Raw genomic sequence first — 25245 nt, 5'->3', positions numbered from 1 at the left:
CCTCGCCCCGTTCGCTTCGGTCCCTGATCCCAGTCAGGGTGGGGCTAAGCTGACCACCCTGCTGTGGCTCCGCCTCTTTCTCCTGTATTTCCCTCACTTGTGTCCCATCCCCGGGAGGCTCCCGCTTGCACTGCAGCCTTTATGGTGAGCAGCGCCCTGGGCCAACTTGCCCTTTTCGGATGGAGTCAGGGAGGGAGGAGAGACTCGAATAGGGTATTACTGTATGGAAACGAGGTCTTCCTAGCGCGTGGGAGGATCCCTTGAGACAGATGCCCGCCGCTCTTTACTCTTGTTCTTTCAGCTTGTAGTGGCTAGGTCCCTGGCCTGGAGCCTATCTGTGGTCCCTGCATGCTGTGTGACCTTGAGCGAGTCACTATCCCTCTCTGGGCTTCAGTTTTCCCTATTTAAAGCTTCCTCCAACGCTAGAATTCTGTATTTCTGCAGAATAACTTATGTAATTACAAGATTGACTTGGCTATTGAGGCCGCTTCACCAAGATGACCCGGAGTTGACTGAACCTTCTTCACTCATGGGCGGAATGAGGCGACCTATTTATTGAGTCGCTTTTATTCCTTTATCATTAGTTACAAATTGCATGACTTAAGGCTCATTAAATGTTTTTCTAAAATTGTAATGGGATCCTTGTCCTGATTCCCGACCATCTTTTTAAAAATGCAAAACGGTGGATGGTGAGCTTGTATCATCGTTTCTGTCTCCTTGCTACTGAGGCTCTCTTTCCTTTGATCCAGATGGTGTGGTCGCTCGATTCTCCCAGTGCCTGGCTGAGTTTCGGACGTGGTTAAGAACCAACTGGTTGAGGTTCAATGCAGACAAGACGGATGTGATGCTGGTAGGCAGGGGTACACTTGGAGATTAAGGGAGGGAAAATCCAAACTCCCTCAAGTAATATAAGATTATATTACTTTTCTTATAAGTTCCAGTGTTTGAGAACTGATGGGCCAAAAATTTCCAGAATTTGGGTGAGATAAAAATAACATGTCATCAGTGTAAAAACCATAATCATAGTTTGTAATATTCTGATAAAATGGGGCCACTGGATAAAATTGTAAAAATTATGAAAAGAAAATCCAAAACTGTTATTTGAAGAACCAAAAGCCTATATAAGTGTTTTAGAGTGGCATTAATAATAAAAAATGAAACTAACGAAAAGATGATGCTGATTGTCACTATAGATGTGGGGCTTCCAAATGTAATAGGCTGTTTTTTAGATTTCGGTATTTTCAACCAAATTAGTAATTATCCATAAAATTTTACCACCACATCATAAAGACATGGTGTAGGCTGTTGCTTTTAAATAAAAATTTCAGGAAATAGTTTATAAACTAATCTCAAAAGAGACTCATGGACACTGAAAATTGTTAGATATAGAATTTTTTAGTTTTGGATGTGTTGTATTAATCTATTTCAGTCAGCTATCCCCAGAGTCCAAATTGTTATAAGTACAGTATTTTCTTGGTGCATTTTGAGAGGTACCTTTTTGGATTGCATAACAGGTTTATATAGTATATATATATGTTACTTGTATTTGAATCAGGTGTTGGTACTGAATAAAAGGTTATATTTCTTAGGTATATGTAAATTGCCAAAGAAGTTTGTTCATTGGTTCGTTTAAGGTACTGGTTGAAGTAAGATTGTGATCCTAAATGCTTTTGTTAAAAGCATAATAATAACTGAGGGGTTTGTGTGTGCGTGCGCCTTATAGCCTCTACAGAATTGTTTAATAACTTTTGAATGGAAGATTCAGTAAATTGCTTACAAATGATTTATCAATATAATAGCAGTTTTGAGTAGCTTAATGTCATAAAAATTAATGTTAGTTTGCCTGAAAATAAGGAGGCTTTTAGGTGGGAAATAGGAGCTGAAGAGGCATTTATTCAGGCTTTGTATAGTGGTTTTTTGTTTTGGGACATTAATCACAAACCTCACATAAAATTGGAATTCACCACACTTTTTTAGTTTAAAGATTTTATACACAATTCCAACAGAACTACTGTTTTGGGTATCACATTAATAACAAAGTGTAATAATTTTAAGCAGACACAATTAATGGTGCATTTTCTCATGCCTTTAGCTCTCTCATGTCCTATTTTCAACTCTTCTAGTATGAATAGGCTTTAAAAATAATTTTTTTTGTTAACCCAAGTATAAATATTAACTGTTTGCATTTGGATGCAAAGAAGATATCTGTTGAATTAATCCAAAGTGCTGAAGAACTATGGGTAATGGATGGAAACAACAAGGAGGTAGATTCTGGCATAATAAAAGAAAGAATGTTTTAAACATTTGAACTTTTTTTGAAAAGAGCAGCCTTTTTATGAGATATAGTGAGTCACTGGAGGTGTTTAAACATAGGCAGAAAGCCTGGTAGTAGAAGCATGATGAGAGATTACTATCTTGACAGGGTAGAGAATTGACTAAAAGATCTCTAAGGTCCCATCCAACACTAAAATTCTATAACTAGTGAATAGTTAATTTTTATATATTTAATACGGAAGAGGTAAGTAAGCGTTTTGAGAAAGACTTTTCATTCCCTAAGGTGGCTCCTGAAAATTTTACAGTTAAGTGTATCACTAAAATAAAATAATAGTGGAAGGATACTGAATTCAGTGGTAATTTGTTACCTATGAATTGCAGTATTAGAGCTGTTTCTTTTTTATAATATCTGAACCTAAAAAACCCACTGAATCCACATTTATAAAAAGGGGAAGGGGAAAAATGTAGAGAGATTTTTTTCCCCCAATAATAATAATACCATTTAAAGCTAGTAATATTGATACACAATATTCATAAACTTAAAAAGTTATTTAACAGTAAGATAGATACCCATTCAGAAATGTTTCAGACTTCCATTTTCCTGACAAGTTTAGGATTCATTCGGTAGGTTAATAGACTATGATCCCCTGCTCTTTATCACAGTTGGGATTTCTGTTGGTAGTTTAACTGAAGAATCAAAGATTCAGTGTACTTAAGCAAGCAAGGTATTCCTGTACCTTGTATTGTAACACTTTTAATTTTCCTTTGGTAGCCAAATTTCATAAATTAGCTTTCATATGTTAATGGAAAACCCTCTTTCATCTCCATGGTATAAAGCCTGAGTTTGTACCTCTAGGCCCCTAATTGTGTCTGTACCCACCTCAGGTCCACGTATATCCATTGTTCTTTGCCTTCAGCTCTTTTCATTAAGTGTATTGATTGAAAACTATTTGGATATGAACTGACACTTTTAAAAAGTCATTTTTATTTCAAGTCCAAAGGATTGACATAATTCAACAGGGTAACTCTTAGAAACTATATACCTCTGCTAAAATATTTATTCCCTCAAGGAATCCTGAAAAACACTTTTATAGAAGTTTTCTAAAAAAATGAAAATACTGTACAGTACAGTTAATGGTAAAAATTGTTTGTAGATTTGGGAACCTTAAAGTTTTCCTTTCTCTTCTTTCCCTTGCTTTTCTTTCAGTAGAAAATGTGCATCAGATGTTTATGTTTAATTGGTTTACAGACTGTCTGTGGACTCTTTTCCTGTCAAATTACCAGGTAATGTCCTTTCGCTTAGCAGCTACTTCATATATCTGTAAATGCAGTTTATTCATGCACAGATTATTATTGGACATAACAGTTTCAAATTAACGTTGAATCTTTGGAAATAGGAAAATGCTTGATAGAGTCTAGAATTTTAAGGGAATATAAATAATTTAATAGCCTCCCCTATATTGCATTATAAGTTAAGTATAAACTTTAAGAAAAATTGTATATGTACACATTCATGCAATATATTTTAGCATTGGTTCACATTATTTGGAAGGAATGAATAAGTCTCGTATTTAAATGGTTGATTTTGGTAGCCACTTTTGAAACTGCATTAAGAGGAACCTTTGAAGATTAGGAAAAAAATCCCAGTCTTTTGAAATAAAGACTTTCAAACTGGTTTAGTAAAATATGTTAGTGACTGTTTTAATGTCACCTTTGTGTTATTCAGTATGTGCCTTAGTATAATGGAAGTGAAACATGTTAGTTACTTTGAAATCATTGGCTCTGGCCATCATCAGCATTGGCATCATGGCCAATTGGCAGCTGTAGGCCAATACGTTAAAATAAACTTTCAAGTTACCGGCATTTCAGGCATTGCAAATAAGTAGGTTCTCCCTCCATACTACTAAATAGATGATATCCATAAAACAGTCAATTTTCAGTATTTTAAATTTTGTCTCGTTGTGCAAAATTCAACCAGTACGTAACTGTGTTGCTACTGGCATGACAGAAGTGTGTGAGAAAACGCAAATGACATGAGGATGGCAGACTGCCTATCACAACCCCTTCCATTAATTTTTGCTCTGACCTCTCTAGAGATTTGGGGATATAGAATTTTACATTTCCTGTCGGGAATCTACTGATGGAGAAATATTTGTCAAGGCATAACCGCTTTCAAAGCACAGTTCTTGCCGCCGTTGCATCACAGCAACATCCGTTTTTCAGCAAATGCATTTCAAAAACGACCTACATGTAAAATACTACGTATTTTTCCCCTGCTGTGTCAATGCTGGATGTGGCTCCTTTGGCACTGTTCCTTGACCTCTCTGATCCGTAGACAACCCACTCCGCCTGGAGTGGCGGATCAGCTGGAGCCAGCGAAGCGCCCCGCGCGGTTGCCCACGTCCTCCCACACCCACCTTGACTCCGCCCCCTCCGCTCTTCCCGGGGAGGGCTGGCCGCGGGGCCGCGCGCGCGCCCCTGCTCCGGCGCGTGCTCGCTGGCCTTTTCCCTCCAGTCCAGCCCAGCCGGGGCGCCGCGAGGGGGCGGAGTGGGGTGTGGTGGGCGCGCTCGGGCGGCTCCTGCGCGTTCCCGCCGAGGCAGTGGCGGCGGGAGCGGCAGAGACGGCAGCGGCCGGAGTCCCGTTGCTGAGTCTCACATCCGGGTTCTGGCCGTGACCCAGCTGCGGCCGCCGCGGAGATGTGACCCGGCAGTACGGCAAATATGGCGGAGGTAAGGGAGCGAGCTCCCCCTCCCTGTCCCGGAGCCGGGCGCCCCCGGCCCTGGGCCGGGGAGGAGTGGAGTGGGCCTGGCCAGGAGAGGCCCGGCCCTGCTGGCGCCGCTGCCCACCTGTTGTCCGGAACAGGCCATGCTCTGGGCGGGAGCTTCGCCTGGAACTTAGTTGGGATGGGTCCGGGGGTAGGAGGAAGCGGAGGTGTACTTCGACTTCGGGGGCAGTTTGAAGGGTAGTGCAGCATAGTAGTGCGGGGCGAGGGGGAGGGGGCGCCCGCCGGGGAAGGGGTGCCTGTGGCGCAACTTCGCCGGCCGGTGCTAGGGGCCAGGAGAGAAGCTGCTGCTTCCTCTTGCGAAGTTTTTTCCCTTTCTAACCGAGATGCTGTTGCGCCCTTCCGCGTCACCCCCATCCATTTGCGACTGACATCCCAGTCTGTGTTAGTGGGGAAAACGTAAGGCTGACGGCCTTTGATTAACTCTGTAATTTTCATGATCGTGGTAAAATGAGAGTGGATAAATTAACCTGGCCAGCCGCAATCCAGCCCTCCAGGCTGGGGGGAGTCTGCCCATTTATCCAGACAGTTCCATCTCCCGCTCCCCAAGGTACAACCTCTGAGCTGCTTTTCCACCTCCCCCACCACCTTCACTTTCCAGGCTTTTCCCTCCCCTTTCCAAATCAAGGCTACCTATTCTTGTCTTCTTTCTCTTCTAATTTTTCTTCCATTGGAGAAGCTTTTTCTTGTTTCTTTTTGCTCGTTTTATACTAAACAAGTTCCTAAAGCCCCTTTTTTAAATTTTACATATTTGGGCCACAGTTGGCGGGCATACAACTGCTGTTGATTTATCATTAATCGGAACTAAGTATACGCTACTGGAACTTTAAATAACTGGAAGTTTAAAAAACGTTTAAAATATCTGAAGTTTTGTGGGGATTTGTTTTGTTTCATTTTTTCCTTACCCGTGGAAGAATTTCAGTATTCTTTATCCCTGGGAGTTGGAGATGATGTATTTGGATTTTTTTATGACTCCTTTGAAATAAGCCACTGTAAATTTTGATTGATAAGGCATTTCTCTTGTTTGAATTGCCGTTTTCATGGTTTCACAGGCACCCCAAAACAGATTTAGGAAGGAGAGTGAGATTTTGCTGTAGCAGACAGGACTGTTTGCTGCCAGTATTCTTTTTAAAACATTCAATATCTCTAATTTACAACTAAATTTAGATCTTAGATTTATTTTCATTTCTTTTGCTCTTGGTGGTTAAAGAATTGTATTTCCAGGCACATGAATTGGAGAACGTAGTACTTTCTGTTTCCCCAAAATGTGACTGCGTTTGTTCCAGTAGACTGAGAATCGGTACCTGGATTTTAGTCCTGGTGAGGTTCTTATTCTTAAGTGTTTCTTTCCTTCATCTTTAAGGAGTTGTGTGTAGCTGGATTTGTACATTTTGTCAGTTAGTGTCTTCAGTGGACCCCTTTCAGTGAATATCGGGTAAACAGCAATGTGCTACATAGGTAATGTGGTTTCTTCTCTCATGGTGTTGCTCAGGATGGTTTGAGCTTTGAGGTGTGTAGTCATATACTAAGGCAAGATATTACTGAAGGAAAATAGCTTATACAGAGAAATTTAAGTTAAAAAAACTTAAATTTAAAATTTCTGTGTTTTTAAAAAATAAATTTTATTGCCGAGGGAACTAAGAAATCTAATATGTAAAAGAAATTATGTTAACTTTTTTGTTTTAAAAATTAAAGATGGTTGCATTATTGTAAGATAAAGGAAAAAAATATTTTGATTCACTAGTCATTTCCTAATATTTTCTAATGTATGTTTTAGTTTTCTTAAACATTTTATCAGTTGGAGAATGGAATGTTTTGTAGGAACGCATGGATGGTTCAACTTCAAGAAGGAAAGAACTGGAATTTTGTTTTTATTTTGTTTTTAGTGTTTATTTAATGACCTGGTGTCTTTAAACAATTTGTCTTCTATATTCTTCAGTTACTTGTAGATAGTTTCATGTATAGTGAATTGGAGAAGAGTTAGAGGAACTTTCGTGATCTGTGTCCTACAAAAAAATCTAAGACAGGTGAAGAAGTGAAAAGTACAATTGATTTATAGTTTTCCTGGCCTCAATACTTGAATAATTATGATTTTTGAGACCAGTGGTTTTAAAAAATTAGACAAAGGAGAAATGCTTGGTTGGCTTTTACTTTGAGCTCTCAGTAGATTCATGCTTTATGAAGCCAATATAAAAGCATGTGATGAAATAATCCAGATGCTGAATTATTGTGCTTTTGATCAAATAAATCTGAGGATTTAAGGATAACTTGTGAAGTAACAGTAAGTGCAAAGCAACAGTATATATCTATTTGTTAAATCTGAGGGGGAAAACAGGTTATTGAAGAAGTATGTCTCCAGAGAAAAATGTAGGTATTATGCTTCTGGGCTTTAAAAAAAAAAAATGATGCTTCCTACAAGAGCATGACCCTGACCATGTTTTTCCAGAAAAATATTTAATTCTTGAATACAAAGTGCTTTAGATGAGAATAGGATATACTAATTTTTTATATTTGATCTGATTATCTTAGTCCATAATAGGAAGTATATATTGGTTCTTCAGTTTTGATAACATTAAAGCCGTATTTAATGTACTTAGAATAAATGGTATATGCTCCCTTGCTTAATACTTTTTGGCAATATTTCTCATTGCTTATTAGCCCTTAAAATTATTTACCAACCTTCTGAAAGGACGCTCTCATAGTCACACTTAAAGGAAGGAAATTACAGGATAGCTGCAGTTTTACTAACTGCAAAAATAAGAGGAAAATGAGAGAAAAAATAAGAGGAAGAAATAGTTAATCCTTTGGGTTTTAAAAGGAATGTGCTAGGGACCTTTGGGAACGAACAATTTGTCTTTTATTTTAGTGTTTGTAAACACGTAAGGGACTTTCTTCTCAAGGAAAAAAATCCATGGCACAATTCAAGACCTATCTGTTCACCTAGGCCACATTTCTGTGATATAAAGAGAAAATTAATGGATTTGCTTCTTTCTATTTAAGTATTTTAGTACTTTCAAAGACGGTATATAATCTGTTTATTCACTTTGACACCTATCCATTTCTCTTTAAAATGGACTCCTTGCTTAGCATTTTTTGAGTGTATTTGGATTTTCTTTTTTAAGGAAGGATTATGTTAAATGTTACTCATGAAAACGTTAATTTCTACTCTAAGCAAAATGTGTTTCACTGCAGTGAATTTAAGCTTCAAATAATTCTCGACACTAATAATGAATTTTTTTTCGTGTTTATACTTCAGAGCTATTAAGATTTTAAAAGTAGTCAAGATCACCAGTGCGTGAGAGTCCTAAAAAGCTTAATTCATTGGCAGTTAAGAGTCAGGGTACTTGAATAGGTGGGAATTTCGCTTTGGTGGGAGAAACAAATAAGTGAATTACTTTAAGATAATTCTGGTAAGTGAGACTAGCGAGTTTTCTAAATAATTCAGAAATAAAACACTGCCATTGAAGCTTAAACATGTCTTTATGAAAAGTAATCAGCTACCTAGAAATGCCTGCCTGGCTTGATGTTCATTCAAAATTCATTGCAGTGATTAAATTGTTCAAGTACCAGTCATTGCTTGGGGCTCGTTCTGTTTGTCTTATTCTGTGGCTTAGAACAATAACTGTTATTATGTAGGTATGAAATTCATGAATTAGCACCCCAAAAATGTTTTTGCAGATTGAGATTTTTTTAACAGTCCTAGATTTAAAAAAATAAATTTAAACATATCCCATGCATTTAGCTGCATACTCCTTAGTAGTGTTATGTTTCTAGAGCAATTTATAATAAAAGTAAAGTTAGGTCTTGAAGAAATCTAAATCTTTTGATCATAGAGAAAATGAAAGTGAGCAGAGAGTTTACGTAGTTTGTCCTAGGTCGTGCAATTCATCTATGGCACAGTTTAGACTGGAACCCAGCCTTCTGTATTCCTAGATTCCTAGTGCTTGTTTTCTTTTTCTTTCTTTCTTTTTTTTTTTTTTGAGACAGGGTCTCTCTCTGTTGCCCAGGCTGGAGTGCAGTGGCGCAAATCATAGCTCACTACAACCTCAAACTCCTGGGCTCAGGTGATCGATCCTTCCCTCAGAGCCTCTCAAGTAGCTGGGACTATAGGCATGTGCCATCATGCCCAGCTTTTTTTTTTTTTTTTGTGGAGACAGGGTCTCGATATGTTGATCAGACTGGTCTTGAACTTCTGGCCTTAAGTGATCCTCTTGTGTTGGGATTATAGGCGTGTGCCACTGTTCCCGGTCCTTATTTTCTATGATACCATTTTACTTCTGAATTATTACTACTGTAGTAAATTGCTAATTTTAATTTCAGTACGTTCTTAATCTTTTTATACCCCAGAGTTCCTGAGAGTAACAACAAAGTTAAGTAACTTAATTTTATTGGAGGAGGGGGATGGTGAGCCCTTGGCACAGTAACCATCTTTCACCCTGAAGTAGGACCCGTAACTCTTTCCAGGCTTCTATCCCCATCTCCATTGCTGTGAGAATCTCTGACTTAGAGTCTACATAACTAAGTAGATGATGGCAATACTTAAAGAAATGGGGGTAGAATTGTTTTGAGGGGAAAAATTTGTTCAGACAGTAATACTCATTGAAAATAAGCTTTTGAGTGCCTGGAATAAAAAAATCTAGTAATTACTTCATGTTTTTACTATGTTGTTGTTAGGGTTTTTTTGGTGAAAATAATGGTAATGTTGTAGTTAGTTATTTCTTTACTCTCTCTCAAATTATAGTTTTCTGTTGTGTGGGACGTTTCCCACCATGTTCTAGAAAAATATAAAAGAGAATTATTTCAGCAAATCTGAGGCATTGAATATTCGTTACAACTATTAGCAATTTTATCAACTAAATCATACAAATATGTGGGTGAGGGTCAACTTGCTGTAAAAGTTGCTAGAGTTAGTTTTTAATTTGTTTTAGCCCATTCATACTCTGTGTACAGTCTTTCTGTCTCTCTGGTGTGGTTTTCCATCTCAGATAAATATGTACCCCCTAAAACACTGAATTTTTCAAAATTACAACTTAAAAAATAGTAACAAGTACTAGGTTTTCTTAAAAATCAAAATTTAGAGGAAGAAAATGAAAATGTCTCATAATTCCACAAGATCATCAGTCCCCAGTGACTTCATTTTAAGAAAGAATGCATAGTGCATGAAAGTGGTTAGAAAATTTCAACAGTACAGAAAGGTATTAAATGAAAAAAGCCTCTTCTCCCTGACCCCATTCCCTAGAGGTAACTATTGTTAACAGGTTCTTGTATGTCCTTTTGAGGAAAAAAAATTTATTCCATATTATTTCATATTCCAGCCCAGTTTACACCCTGTTCTACAGTTTTCTTTATACTCCTAATTTTTTTGGCATTTATTTCTCTATCAACACAAACAGATATCTCATTATTTTTAATGGAGTCATAATGTTCTATTGTTTGGAAGAACTATGTATGGAAGAACTGTGTATCATTTCTAATCAGCTAATGGATGGACTTTAAATGTTTTTCTAACTTTTTGTTATGAACAATTTCGTGGTGGTAAATGTTTTATATATATATGTCTTGGTGTCTTTTTTAAAGTATATCAGTAGGATAAGTTCATGTTAGCAAAATGATCAGTGTGGTTGACATAACTTTTTTCTACTGATAACGTTATGAGTACATGTTAAATATATTTTAATACCCAATTTTAAATCATCTTTCCTAAAAAAGGTATTTTTTCTAAAAATAGGTATTGTTATAAATAAGCACTTACTTAGCTTTAGTTTAGTTTAGTTTTGTTTTTGTATTTTTGAGATGGAGTCTCTGTTGCCCAGGCTGGAGTGTGGTGGCGCTTTCTGGGCTCACTGCAACCTCCGCCTCCTGGGTTCAAGCATTTCTGCTTCAGCCTCCCAAGTAGCTGGGATTACAGGTGCCCGCCACCAAATTTTTTGTAAAAAAAAAAAGTTTTTGTATTTTAGTAGAGACAGCGTTTTGCCGTGTTGGCCAGGCTGGTCTCGAACCCCTGACCTAGGGTGAACTGCCTGTCTCGGCCTCCCAAAGTGCTAGGATTACAGGCGTGAGCCACCGTGCCCACCCTTAGTTTTGTTTTTCTCTCCTTTCGCCTTTCTAGTTTATGGTAGTAATTAATGGTAGATGTTGTGGGTTTTCCAGGAAGGTATTATTAAGATAACAGTTTCTGAAGACTGATGACAGTCTGACATGACAGATGACTACTTGCAGTCACATTTTAAACATACTTTGAACTGATGAAAATCATTTCAAAAAAGAGAGGCCGAGCGCGGTGGCTCACATCTGTAATCCCAGCACTTCGGGAGGCCGAGGCGGGCGGATCACGAGGTCAGGAGATCAAGACCATCCTGGCCAACATGTGTGAAACCCGTCTCTAGTAAAATACAAAAAATTAGCCAGGCGTGGTGGTATGCGCCTGTAGTCCCAGCTACTCGGGAGGCTGAGGCAGGGGAATCACTTGAACCCAGAAGGCTGAGATTGCAGTGAGCTGAGATTGTGCCACTGCACTCCAGCCTGGGCGACAGAGCGAGACTCCATCTCTCTAAATATAAACTAAAATATGTATGGATACTAAATGTATCTGTAGACAGACCACTCCTAGTTCTCCGCTTGTGCTAATCTAGATGTGCCTTTAAATCAGTCACTGAAACATTCTAGTATGTCTGACATAATCACTAATGTTACCTTTGAACACTGGGTGTTCTACTCTGTATCAGCTATGCTTACAAATGCTGCTAGTCCTCAAGCATTTGGTATTTTAATCATTGGAAAGTGTTTGCAGCCTTTTTCAGAACTTTAACTATTTACCAATGAAGCAACAATCAGTAAGATATTTATTGGCATTCAGTGCTCCTGAGGTCTTTTACAAACTGAAATATATGGACACCATTTACAATTCGAAATCTCTATTGTTGATATCTAACATCAATAAAAATGTAATTTTATTCTTCAGTAAAGTAACTTGTAATTAGAAAGCCTTTTTTTAAATCAGAAAACTGTTAAATGGAATAATTATTCCAATGTTCATAAGTCTTATTTTGTGTGGATAGTGAGCCTAGGATTAGATGAAGATGATCATTAACATTGCTTGTAGCCTTACAGAGAAGGTTGTGCCTACAGTTGGGAAGTATAACTGCCTGAAACACAAGTGGATTAATATTTTAGAATATTGATTTACTATGTAATAATTTGTGTGGTGGTTAACTCCATTTTGAGCCAGAAATGTGTAGCTCTGCCCAAAAGATGTTAAGCAAGCTAGAAACCCTTTTTGTGGTTGCATTACTCTTGCCATGTCACCCTACTCTCCAAGTTTCCCATTAGAGGAATGAGATTTAAAAGTAGCACTGTATTTACTCTGTTCTGGCAGAGTAACTTTAAAATAATGATAGTGGTGTATCATTGGAAATATGCAATACTGGTTATTGTCAGATTTTTGCTAGACAATGCTATAGGAAGGAATTATTCTCTTATAAGAATTTAACAGAAAAAGTAAGACGTTTGAAAAAGTGTGCCACAAAAGAATGTGAGTCACCATATGGAATCTAGAATCCCATACTTACTACAATTACATAATATGTACAGTTTTAAAAACAGAAATTTTAATACTTTATAGGAATTTGTCTTAGACACATCGTTTTTGAAAAATAGAGAATTTCCCTCTTTTCTGTTTTCTTCTTCTTGCCTCTCTTCCCCATTACTTAGCAGAAAGAAAATACTGCAAGATGCCTATCTTTCCTTTGCTAGTGCTTTTGGCCTCCCACCATCTGTATTTTCTAATGGGCATGAAATAGATAATTCTGAATGAATTGGTGAAGTTTTAGTTCATGTTATTTGAAGCATCTTTTGAGTTTTTAATATTTGTTTTGTGGGAGTCTTGTGTTTGTAGATGATTTGTTTATAATTGTGAATTAACTGAACTAAGATAAAACACAACTGCGCATTGTCAAGCAGTAATATTACTAAAATAAGTTGCTACCAATTTTATCTTTAAATTTTCAAGTTGTTTATGGTTAAATTTATGACAGGTAGAATGGTAGAGTGGAAGGAGCATTATAATTGGAAATCTGTGCAGTCTTGCATCAGATAACCTAAACTCTCTAGGCTTTAGCTTGAATGCTTGCTAATTCTGTTATAACTTAAAAATATATTGTTTATCTGTAAAGTTAACCTCATATAGTATTTGGTGCTTAAATAGAATTTTAGTTTTTCCTTTTGCTTTGTTACAACTTAATTTTTATTTGAGATAATGTCCTAAATTGTTTCTGTCTCGCATCTTACACTCACTTTTTTTAAGTCGGAGACCAGCTTGATAGCAAACTTTGTTCATAGTTCTGTGTTGATAGGAGAAAATCTATTTCAGAAAATTCCAAGATCTAAAATCATACTACTTAAACCATATATGTTATGAAGCCCACATGTACCTTTAAAATCTGAATTCTATATTATTGTCTTTATTTCCGGATTCAGGAGTGTTTGGAATTTTTCTTTATGCTTAAATATAATGAAAGGGAAGGGATTATATGGGAAGTTTTAATTTGTCTTAGAAAATGCAGACATTAAAACTTACTGTAGTTTTTGGCATCATAGTAGTCATTGAGTAATTTTGGTAATGTTTGTGAAGATACATTATACAGAAATACTAATTTTTCCTCTTTTCTCCCCTTCTCAGCCATCTGTTGAATCTTCAAGTCCAGGTAAGTATTTTCCATATTTTTTATAATCTCTATTTGAGTAACATTTGTCCTACTAGTTGCATAAAGACTAGAGGAGTTAGACTATTATCTGACTTGCTTTTCTTCTGAATGCTTCTTTTCTCTGGGGAAAAAGAAATGGATGAAATGTTTGACTGCCCATGAAAGTACAGGTGAGGCTACTGTGATTTCATCCTAAAAATGACTATTTTTGGGTTTTTCTTTTTTTTTTGGTGAGTTGCCATATGTATTTCTCACAGTTTTGCATTATTGTTTGACTTGTAGTATATATATAAAGTGTGCTTTTTAAAAAGGAATCATTAGCTTAGAAATATTTGCTTGTGTAGGGATTTCAAAGTATTTTTATTTGAGAAAAAATTGTTAGTGCATTACAGAGGGAACGGAAAAATAAAGTAAGCAAAAAATTCAACAAGTGAATATTTAATGTAAATAAGGAATATTCTAAATAAGGAAATCATTCTTAGATTTGAATAGGATCAAGTTTTAGGTTCTGACCACACATCTAGGATTTTTGTATTCTTTCTCAAATACAGTACATATTCATTTTTTCCTAACTTAGAGATTGCAAACTGGTGATCTTTGAATCAGATCTGTGCCACAAATTTTTTTTTTTTTTTTTGGTCACTGTAGTGATCTTTAAAAATAAGAATATTTTATATATGAAATCTGGATTTAGGGTTCCCATGGTCTGGCACCACTGGGTAGAGTAGTTCTACATGGCAGTAATTCATTGGAGTTGAAGCAGTGAGGAAAGAGTCAAGTACTAGTCTTTTATCCTCAGTGTCCAGTGACTGTCAAGAGAAATGGGACTGCCTTCTGCATGGGATATGTGGGTTAAAGAGTAGTCCAATATAGAAGAGTGAGAAAGTGAACCCTCTGAGGCATAGTAATGTTTTATTTGAAAACATCTCACATGTATTGCATACTTAGATATGATGTATTCTGTATTACTGAAGGAATCACCTTTCTGTGTTTAAAGTTTTAGGAAGAAAGCTTTTAAAAATGCTTAACATAAGATAAGCCTGTTTTCATGGTGCAAGGTCCTTTCTATGAACATGAATCATTGGACTCTGAGGGTTGGACTAGATCACATCTACATCCCTTTTAAATGACTAGTGTGCTCAGTTGATGTTGATTTTGTCCTTTTGATTTCAGCTGAAAACATCTTACTCTTTTTAATATGCTTGAGAGTAAAGTACATTAGGCTTTGTGCATTTCTGAAACTCAATTTTTTTTGAACTTTCTGTTTTACAAGTATATCCTGGATGGTTAAGATTGGGAGTAATCTGGTCTTAGATAAGTGTTAGATCACCATATTCATTTTTAGGACATGCGATTATTTCCGATTTTTTTTTTCAAACACAGAAATTGTTTTCATAGAAAAAATAGATTCTACTTGTTTTTTATAGTATTGTGATATTGCAAATAAAACTGAGGAGATTTAGATATTTCTGATGAATTTTTGAGGCATTCATCCAATAGTACATAGATATATAAAATAATTACTCAGAAAGCGATATTAGTAAGTGGCTTTCTCAGTTTCCATTACATTTGAATCAGCCTAGGCTGAACTGGAAGAATAATGGAGTTTGAAGAATACAAATGTTGGCCACGCTCAGTGGCTCACGCCTGTAATCCCAACACTTTGGGAGGCCAAGACGGGTGGATCACTTGAGGTCAGGAGTTTGAGACTAGCCTGGCCAACATGGTGAAATCCCATCTCTTCTAAAAATATGAAAATTAGCCAGGCATGGTGGCACATGATTGTTAATCCCAGCTACTCGGAAGGCTGAGGTGGGAGAATCCTTTAACCTGGGAGGTGAAGGTTTCAGTGAGCTGAGATCATGCCACTGCACTCCAGCCTGAGCTATAGAGCGAGACTCCTTCTCTCAAAAAAAAAAAAAAAAAAAAGTCTTTGATAGCTTTGCTACTTGTTGAATACTTAACAGATTGAATGTTTATATTTTTTTTAGCTTGTTTTCAGACTGAAATAGATCTTTTGAGTTAGACAGTATTTGTCATTTGAGGCTTCTGCCCAGGGCAGTGTTTATTGTTCTTATAATGTTCATTACAGCCAGTTATAAAAGTTGGTAGAGAAAATTAGGAATACTCATGTAAAAAATTTTTTGGTCCCCTAGTGAAAAGGCTATATCCTTTGTAGCATCTGTACTTCGCAATCAATGCTAGTAATAATAGTCACATGACCACATTAATTGCTTTGTCTGTAGTCTCCACCAGTGTAAGACAAAGTAGAGGCACAATGTAAGGCTTTTTACCTGTAAGACTAGTAGCCATTAGAGGTGGGGAATTAATGGAGGTGAAGATAATTTAAAAAGTGATTAAATGAGTAGACATGATACAAACTGAATTTCCCTTTGAAAAGATGTAAGGTACCTTTTCTGCAGTAGGATAGGATTTCATGACAAAGCAGTCACATTTCCCTAACTCTGATGCAAAATACTTAATTTATACAAAGCACCAGACCCATTACCCCTAATGATTTCTTATTGGGATTTTTTTTTTTCCTAGGAGACAGCCTAATGGTGGGCCTAGCTATTGACAAGAATAAGATGGTTAGTTCGTTCTAAGGAACAAGGCAAAAAGAAGTCAGATAAAACAGGTCAGATTAAGGAAAGAGAAAAACTGAAAATTGAAAGTTTATAGAAAAAAGCGTAGTGTGCATATAGGGAAAGGAATTGGAGTGAGACAGGAAGTAGTTCACCTACACTTTGTTATTTGATGTAATAAGGGAGTGAAATGGCAAGTCTTCATATGTAATTGGCTTTGCAAATAATAACAAAAAATGGACTTCAGGTGAGTTATAACACATGCTTTGATGCTATATACCTATGAACTTGGAATTTTTTTTTAAAGTCGAGTATAACAAGTATAACAAGGAATTAAGCATAATTATTTTTGATAATACTTGTGTCTAATTACAATTATACTCTGATTGGGATAATAGTATACAAAGGATTTTTTAGGGTCTTTCTGCCTGCAAGGGAGAAAAGTATAGCATCATTTGTAGGGATACATGATTACTGACTACTCAGTATCCCAGAAGATTCCTGGGTGAACTAAAAAGTTTAAGGAGAGTTTTCTCTTGAAAACTCAGAAGAGAAAAGGATTGGGACAGAAAACTACACGTATATTAATGTTTCTCAAATTGTGCTCCTATGGAACCCTTGTGTCCATTGCCTCAAGCAGTACTAAGATGCACTGCTAAAATTGTACTAAGCTTTTCTTAATTTCTGGAAGAAAATTAAGATAATATGCTTTTCTAAATGTTTTTATTTAAATTATTCTAAAACTCTGATAAGTGTTAATTCATTTTTACTATAATCTGGTATAAGGTATCTGACTTGGCATATAATTTGTTTTTAGTTATTTTCTATTTAATATCAGTTCCTTTCCTTTCCCTTCCTTTCCTTTCCTTACTATCCTTTCTTTTCCTTTCCTTTCCTTTCCTCTTTTCCTCCTTTCTTCCTTTCTTTTTTGAGATGAGGTCTCACTGTGTTGCCCAGGCTTGTCTTGAACCCCTGAGCTCAAGCAATCCTCCTGCCTTGGCCTCCTAAAGTGCTGGGATTACAGACATGAGCCACTGCGCCTGGCCTAATACCAATATTTTCTAATGCTTCTGAAAGGGCACAATGATGTTAAGTGCTTTGCCATGTGACCTGGCTTGCATTCACTCATCTTAGTACATAGACTCTCCTTAAGTATTCTTTGAGGCAGTATACTAAAATAATTTACAGGAGGCTTGGAGTCCAATAAAAGCATAGGTGTTGGGATTAGTATACCCAGGATTCAAATTCCGTCTTTGCCATCTACTGGCTTTGTAAGTTTAGACTTGCTACTTAAAATCTCTAAGCCTTGAGTTTTTATTTTGTTTTTTTCCTCGTTAAATGGGATGGTAATACCTACTTCGTAGGATTATTTGAAGATTAATTGAGATAATGTATATGACATGCTTGAACATACTATCTGGCATATAGTAAGCACTCAAAAAAATGATTCTTTTGAAAATTGTTGTGAGTAACTGAAGAACCCTAAGCTTTGGGCACTCCCTTATTCATAATAGTTGGATTTTCAAGAAGTCAGCTCTATCTCTTTGCTTTACTTATTGTTTATCTTTCTGGAGTGAAATGAAAGGATGATAGGTACATCTATTAATGTCTAACCATCAACAGTTAAAACTTTAAAAATTGCTAATTTTTTCGATGTTCAGTAACTCATTTGTTTATTAGTAAACAATGCTTTTGCAAATCTAGGTCCACATTGGCAGTAGTAAAACTTGGGGATATTTTACATAGTCTGTAAAATATCCCCAAGTTTTACTACTGCCAATGTAGTACAATATTTTACAGACAATATTTTACAGACTATGTATGCCCAGCCTTTGCATTCTACTATTACAAAGCTTGACCCTATAGGGTCCAGCAATATTCCCCAACCGCGTGTCAGTTAGACATGTTTATTAGACTAGATTATTTCTAATGCCTTTGATAAGAGTTCTCTATGCAGTTTTAATAAATTTTGCTCTTCTACTCAGTCTTTTGCGTTATTTCTGATCAAAATCCACTAAGTTAAGGACAGCTACTCAAATATTAAATTTTTTTTTTTTTTTTTTTAAGTCGGCCTCGCTCTGTCTCCCAGGCTGGAGTGCAGTAGTGTGATCATGACTCACTGTGGCCTTGACCTCCCTGGCTCAGGCACTTCTCCTGCCTTAGCCTCCTGAGTAGCTGGGATGATAGGCACACAGCACCACACCCAGCTAATTTTTAAATTTTTTGTAGAGACGGGGTCTTATTATGTTGCCCAGGCTGGTCTCAAACTCTTAGGCTCAAGTGATCCTCCCTTCTTGGCCTCGTGAAGTGCTGGTATTAAAGCATGAGCAACTACATTCAGCCACTAGAATGTATTTTCAAGGAAGTACTTATAGAATAATAATATTTGAGTGCAGCTGTGTCTTCACTAGACTGTGTATTCAGATGACTGTATATTTCACGTGACTATACAGTCATCCTTCAATATCTGTGAACCTCCCTCGGATACCAAAATTGTGGGTGCTCAAATCCCTGATACAAAATGGCATAGTATTTGTGTGTAACCTATGCACATTTCTCTTACATGCTTTAAATAATCTCTGGTGTGTGTATATATATATATATAAATACCTAACATAGGTAAACACTGTGTAAATAGTTATACTGTGTTGTTTGGGGAATAATGACAAGGAAAAACGCCTGTACATGTTGAAGACAGAGGTTTTTTTGTTTTTTTTTTTCTCTGAATATTTTCAGTCTGCTGTTGGTTGAATCCACAGACACAGAAGCCATGGACATGGAGGGCTGACTTATAGTCTCCTCATGGGCCAGAGGAGTTCATACTCATTGGTTCTATCAAACATTAATCAAACGGTTAAGAATTCTGATTTTTAGGGCCGGGTACACCTGTAATCCCAGGACTTTGGGACGCCAAGGCAGGATGATTGCTTGAGCCTGGGAGTTCAAGACCAGCCAGGGCAACATAGCAAGACCCTGCCTTTACCAAAAAAATATTAAAAAATTAGCTGTGTGTTGTGGTCATAGTCCCAGCTACTTTGGAGGCTGAGGTAGAAGGATCGCTTGACCCTAGGAGGTCGAGGCTGCAGTGAGCTGCACCCCAGTCTGGGACAGAGCGAGACCCTGCCTCAAAGAAGAAGAAGAAAAAAAAGAATTGTGACTTTTTTCCACACGAAAAGCCTGTTCTTATTTGATATGACCATTTATTATTTACAATTTGTTTCATATTTAAAACATCATAAACACTTTCAAAGCTGTAAACATTTTCCTCCCATTTTGCTGTTGTAACTATTAAAAAGCAATACATAATAGTTGCTGTGCGTAGCTTTTTCTTGGTACTTTTGACTTACATCCAGCATCAAATAAAAATATATACATTAATATTAATAAGATCCACTTAATTTGGTTTACCAAACTTTTTGAAATATTCCTTACCAGGAGGTTCAGCAACATCAGATGACCATGAATTTGATCCATCAGCTGACATGCTGGTTCATGATTTTGATGATGAACGAACATTAGAAGAGGAAGAAATGATGGAAGGAGAAACAAACTTCAGCTCTGAAATAGAAGATCTTGCAAGGGTAAATAACATGTAGAGCTAGGGTATGAATTGGTTATGACTTTTTTGTGGAAAGGGAAGATCTGAAATTTTGATTATCTGATTAGGAGAGAAATTGTGTTATATATTAATGACTGAAAAATTTAGTGGGATATTTAAAGTTTGAAATGAAAGGCTTTTAAAAACAATAACTTCATTATGTGAAATAACAGAATTCACATAGTTACTTTGGTAAAACATAGACTGTTAAATGATTCTGCTATAAAAGGGCTGGTCAAAAATGGACTATAAAAGGATTCTACATGGCCTCTTATATACCCTTTGTCCTTCCCCAGTTACCATATCTTTTACTTATTCTCCTTCAGAGCCAAAAATTCTTGAAATATCATTTTCCATTCACTACATAAAGTGCTCTAGATTATCTCCACTACATAAAGTGCTCTAGATTATCTCCACCTCTTCCTATCAAGGTGACCAGTGAACTTTCCTTGTTACATCCATTGTTATATTCACTTTTCTCTCACTACCTTACTTTTTCTCAGCAGTATTCAATATAGTTTAACACTCCCTTCTTTTACTTGAATTCTGTAGTACACCACTCTCTGATTTTCTTTATGTTTTTGTTCCTATTCAGTATCTTTTGCAGACTCTTCTTCCCTTACTCAAGGTTTACATGTTGGCAGTTCGTAATTCTCAGTTTGGACCTTCTTTTTTTCTCTCCTGTCTGTCTGGATCAGTGCTCCTCAAAATGTAGTATGAGGGTCAGCTGCATCAGAATCAACCATGTACTTATTTTAAAAAGCAGATTTTTAGACCTCTCCCCCGGCATACTGAATCAGAATCTCTGGAGGTGGGGTTCAGATCCACATCTTCATTAAGTAAGTTGGCATTATATGTACATCAAATTTGAAAATCACTAAGCTGTGTGATTTAATTTATTCCCATGGTGTCTATATGCTTAGTATTCTTCAGTTTATATTTCTAGCATTAACCTATTTCCCGTCTCCAGTTTTGTTTGTCCACCTTGACATTTCTGCTTGCTTATCTCAACGGATATCTCTAAATTATAAATGTCCAAAACAGAACTATTGACTGTTGTTTTTTTCTCTACTTGTTCTTTCCCTGTCCTATCAGTAAAAAGTGGTACTACTATTTACCCTGTTGCCTAAGTCAGAAACCAGTGAGTCATTTTCCTTCTCTTTCAATATCTTATTTCTAAATAAACCTATCATTTGTATCCACAAGAATATCCCTTAGCCAACTCTTGCTCCATTGCTGCCTAGATTACCATCCTTTCTAGCCTAGACTATTGCAGTAGCTTCCTAACTGGTTTCCCCATTTCCTCTTTTACCATCTTTCTCCTGATACATTTCCACTCAGCAGCTGTGATCTTCTTTTCAAAATGTAAATCAATTTATATTAACCTCCCAGCTTCCTGTTATATCCAAAGAAAACCCAAACTCCTCAACCAGGCCAGCAAGGCCACCTGCATGATAATGGCCTCTTACCCGTGTATCAAACTACCTCTGTTATAGCCACACTAGCTGCTTTTGTTGTTAAATAAGCGAGTTTCTTCCTGCTTCAAGGATTTTCAGCTCACTCTCACTCTGGTATATGCATCCCAAGGCTGGCTCCTTATTCTCTGGGTTCGGTGTCGCCTGCTCAGAATAGCAGCCTTTCCTGTCCCTTAATTAGCTTTTAACTAGTTTTTTGTTTTATTTTATTATTATTTTTTAACCACTGTATCCTATTCAATGCTTTCTTTAGTGTTAGGACACAATTGTTTCTTTAATTTATTGTCTGTACCTCCACTGGTTTTGAGAAGATAAAATGAAATAAAATGACTGTGTCATTCACCAGTGTATTTCATGGTACCTTGCAAGAGTGTTCACTCAAAAGTATTGTATGAATGAATGGATATATCAGTCTGATATATTCTAATAAAATTTATCATGCATATGATTTCCTGTACTCCATGATAAAAAGAACATAACAAATAAGACATAGTGCCAGTCTTTTTAAGGATTTGGAATACATAATGTCATGGAAAATGAATGCTTATACTTTTATGGTAATAAAGACCTATGTCTCATAATTTTAGTTTGTAACTTTTTAAAGTATACATTTAAAGAGCTCAAAAAGGAGTTCTATTACTGTTTATTCAAATCTTGTCAGGTGATGCCATTGTGGGATTAGAGCTGGCTTTGGGATTAGATCATTTAGTGATTACAGCTGACTTAATCCACGATGTCTGAATAATTTAATGTGTCAAAGGTGTATATTGGCTATCACAAAAGTCTTTCAAGAATGGGTTAAAAAGCATATGAAGGGCTGGGCATAGTGGTTTATACCTGTAATCTCAGTACTTCAGAAGGCCAAGGCAGGAGGATTACTTGAGGCCTGGAGGTCAAGACCAGCCTGGGCAACATAGTGAGACCCCCATCTCTGCAAAGAATTTTTTAAAAAGATTAATTAGGCATGGTGGCATGCACCTGTAGTCCCAACGCTTCATGAGGCTCAGGTGGGAGGATTGCTGGGGCCCAGGAATCCAAGGCTGCAGTGAGCTATGATAGCACTGCTGCTCTCTAGCCTGGGTGACAGAGTAAAAATGTTACTACTATTTACCCTGTTTTATTTTTCAGAGACTGTGTGTCTGAAAACAGGGCACTTGGAGAACTTGGAGTCAGAACTATTGTTTAAAAGTAGGAGGCTGGGAAGCGATTCAAAAACAGTTATAAGGGAAACAGTTGATTTAACAATCATAGTCACTTCATGTATTTGTGAAGTGAGAAGACAATTATTTTCAGTTTGCCTATATTCAGAGAAGATCTATCACTTTATATTTTTTGCTTCTGAATAGCCATCTGTGGGATAAAAGGTACAGTAATAAAATCTTGCATTTTCTGTCTTATATTCTATATTAGCTCAAATACTGATTAGCAAGAGGAAATAAGTAGTTTTCATAATGGGTTATGAGTTAGAGTGATGTTTTTTTCTATTTCAGAAAATGAGGTATTTATTACATTTAATTAGTAGAAAATTACTAATGGGCTGTGCTAAAATTTTGGTTATATCATTGCCTTTTCCTGTTTCTCTCTCCTATTCCTTTGCCCAGCCCCATATAGTGCCTTAAAACTTGCTTTCAAGTGACCCTGCCTTAGGAAATAGAAGTTAAAATACAATTATTTATAGAGATAGGGAAAAAAAGACAGTTGAACCAATCCTTTATCATCCTTTCAACTAGGCAGCCTCATACCTTCTCAGATTCTTCTCTGACTTCTCCCAGAAACAATTAAAGCTTTAAGTAGCATAGAATGCTTTTCATCTATAACCTGAAGCTAAGCAATATTTCGGGGCCAATTTGTTGGATTTCCTAGAGTTATTAACTCTTTAGGTATGAACCAAACAAAATCCTTGTTGGGTTTATTTAAAAAGTGAATAAGATTTTGTTGTGTTGATTATTGATTTGCTTTTATAGAAGCAAAACATTAGTTATGTCAGGGATTGATAAAGTGCTTTTCACCTTACACCTTGGTTGCATGAAATGAATTTTTGATGTATTGTGGCAGAACTCTGACATTCATTCAGGAAATATCAATAACTTTATAGCATATGGTTTTAAGTTCATTCAATTTGAATTCTAGAATTTTTCAGTGAAAACTAACTCGATAGAAGTTTTGATGTGTATTGTTACATTTGTATGCATGGATTATGGCAATATAAAAGATAGTTAAGTGTTTTAATAAAATTGGGTGTATAGGTTATTATTTTTTGTGGTGATCTTAGAGGGAACGTCAGAATCACTCTCATAGTAAATAAACAGACTTTCGTTTTGTTTTGTTTTTCTGAGACAGAGTATCACTCTGTTGCCCAGGCTGGAGTGCAGTGGCACTGTCTCGGCTCACTGCAACCTCCACCTCCTGGGTTCAAGCAATTCTCCTGCCTCAGCCTCTTGAGTAGCTAGGATTACAGGCATGTGCCACCAAGCCCAGCTAATTTTTGTATTTTTAGTAGAGATGAGGTTTCACCATGTTGCCCAGGCTGGTCTCGAACTCCTGGCCTCAAGTGATCTGCCCATCTCAGCCTCCCAAAGTGCTGGGGTTACAGGTGTGAGCTGTTGCACCTGGCTGTAGATACACTTTTGTTTGCTACAAATAGAAACACTCGAGTTTAACTCTGTTTTCCAAATGAACTCTTTAAACTCAGAGACTCTAAGTGGGCACAATTGTGGCAGTCCATTTGGGAAAAGAAAGATCAAGATTGCAATATATTTATGTATTTAGATATATTTTATAAAAATCACATTATAACAGTATCAGTATTTAATATATACTTTTAAAGTGCTATATGTGTTCCATCCAGAGCTAGAGAATAATTAAAATGTGTGATTAAAATGTGAGAGATTGCAGTATTTTGAAGTATACACACAACATTAATTATATAGATAGAAAAGAAATCTCAGTGTGGGGATTATACAGAAGAGTTCAGTGCCTTCATTCTTATATAGTTTTATCTTCCAGTCAAGCCCCAGCCCCAAGAGATTGGTTACCTTAGTAACCATCTCTCTAGTTCAGTCTGGATGTGGTCCCTTAGGCCTTTTTGGCTGGAAATCTGCCTCTTTCCTTCTTCCTATCTTCATTAGCATTTTATTGGTAAGTCAGTTTGGGTACAACAGGTGTAAGAGTACTATCTACATCCACCAAATGGCCCTGACTTGAAGGTCAGCATCTGCCATTTCTTAATGACTAACCTCCTGATGTGAGGGAGAAGGAGCTAGGAACTAGCACCTCTTCTGCAGCTAGGAGTTGAATGCCACTCCAACCTTATAATATGTTGGTGTTTGATAACTTTACCCTATTGTCTTGAAATTAGGGCAGACTTAACTTGAGATATAGTATATAGTGTTTATCCTTTTTGATACAGGGTCTTACTCTGTCACCTCCCCAGGCTCATGCGATCCACCTGCCTTACCTCCCACGTAGCTGGGACTGTAGATGCGCACCACTATGCCCAGCTAATTTTTTATTTTTTGTAGAGATGGGGCCTTGCTCTGTTGCCCAGGCTGGTCTTGAACTCCTGTGTGCAAGCAGTCCTCCGACTTCGGCCTCCCAAAGTGTTGGGATGATAGGCGTGAGCCACCGAGTCTGGTCGGCTTATGTTTTTAAAAAGTCCATTTCTCCCGCCTTCAGCCAGCCTTCCTTTAGCTTATGCAGACATGATTGCCCTTCCTTTTGTTACAGTGTAAGACAACTCATTTCTTAAAATACAGTCTGCAAATATAGTGTGTATTCCTGTTTTTTTTTTTTTTTTAACTTAATTTTTTAGAGGCAGGGTCTCGTTCT

At 36.9% G+C, this 25245-nt stretch overlaps 1 protein-coding gene across 8 annotated transcripts in view; it reads left to right on the top strand.

The window, feature by feature from the left end:
* Window positions 1–25245, top strand: part of MIER1 (MIER1 transcriptional regulator) — a 65552-nt gene that overhangs the window by 3878 nt on the left and 36429 nt on the right. For 3 of the 8 annotated variants that reach the window (XM_054483883.2, XM_054483901.2, XM_054483955.2), the window contains exons 2-4: window positions 750–850; window positions 13735–13759; window positions 19780–19925. In XM_054483883.2, coding sequence (XP_054339858.1) covers window positions 750–850; window positions 13735–13759; window positions 19780–19925 — 272 coding nt within the window. Of the gene's footprint in view, window positions 1–9; window positions 145–749; window positions 851–3481; window positions 3559–4745; window positions 5005–13734; window positions 13760–13892; window positions 13930–19779; window positions 19926–25245 lie in introns of those variants that run through there. The other 5 variants (XM_054484006.2, XM_054483933.2, XM_054483922.2 and 2 more) reach the window with 5 other exon arrangements.

Source organism: Pongo pygmaeus, chromosome 1 (genome assembly GCF_028885625.2).
Source record: "Pongo pygmaeus isolate AG05252 chromosome 1, NHGRI_mPonPyg2-v2.0_pri, whole genome shotgun sequence".
In the NCBI taxonomy this organism is placed as follows: Eukaryota; Metazoa; Chordata; class Mammalia; order Primates; family Hominidae; genus Pongo; species Pongo pygmaeus.
This window is presented reverse-complemented; position numbering and strand designations above follow the sequence as displayed.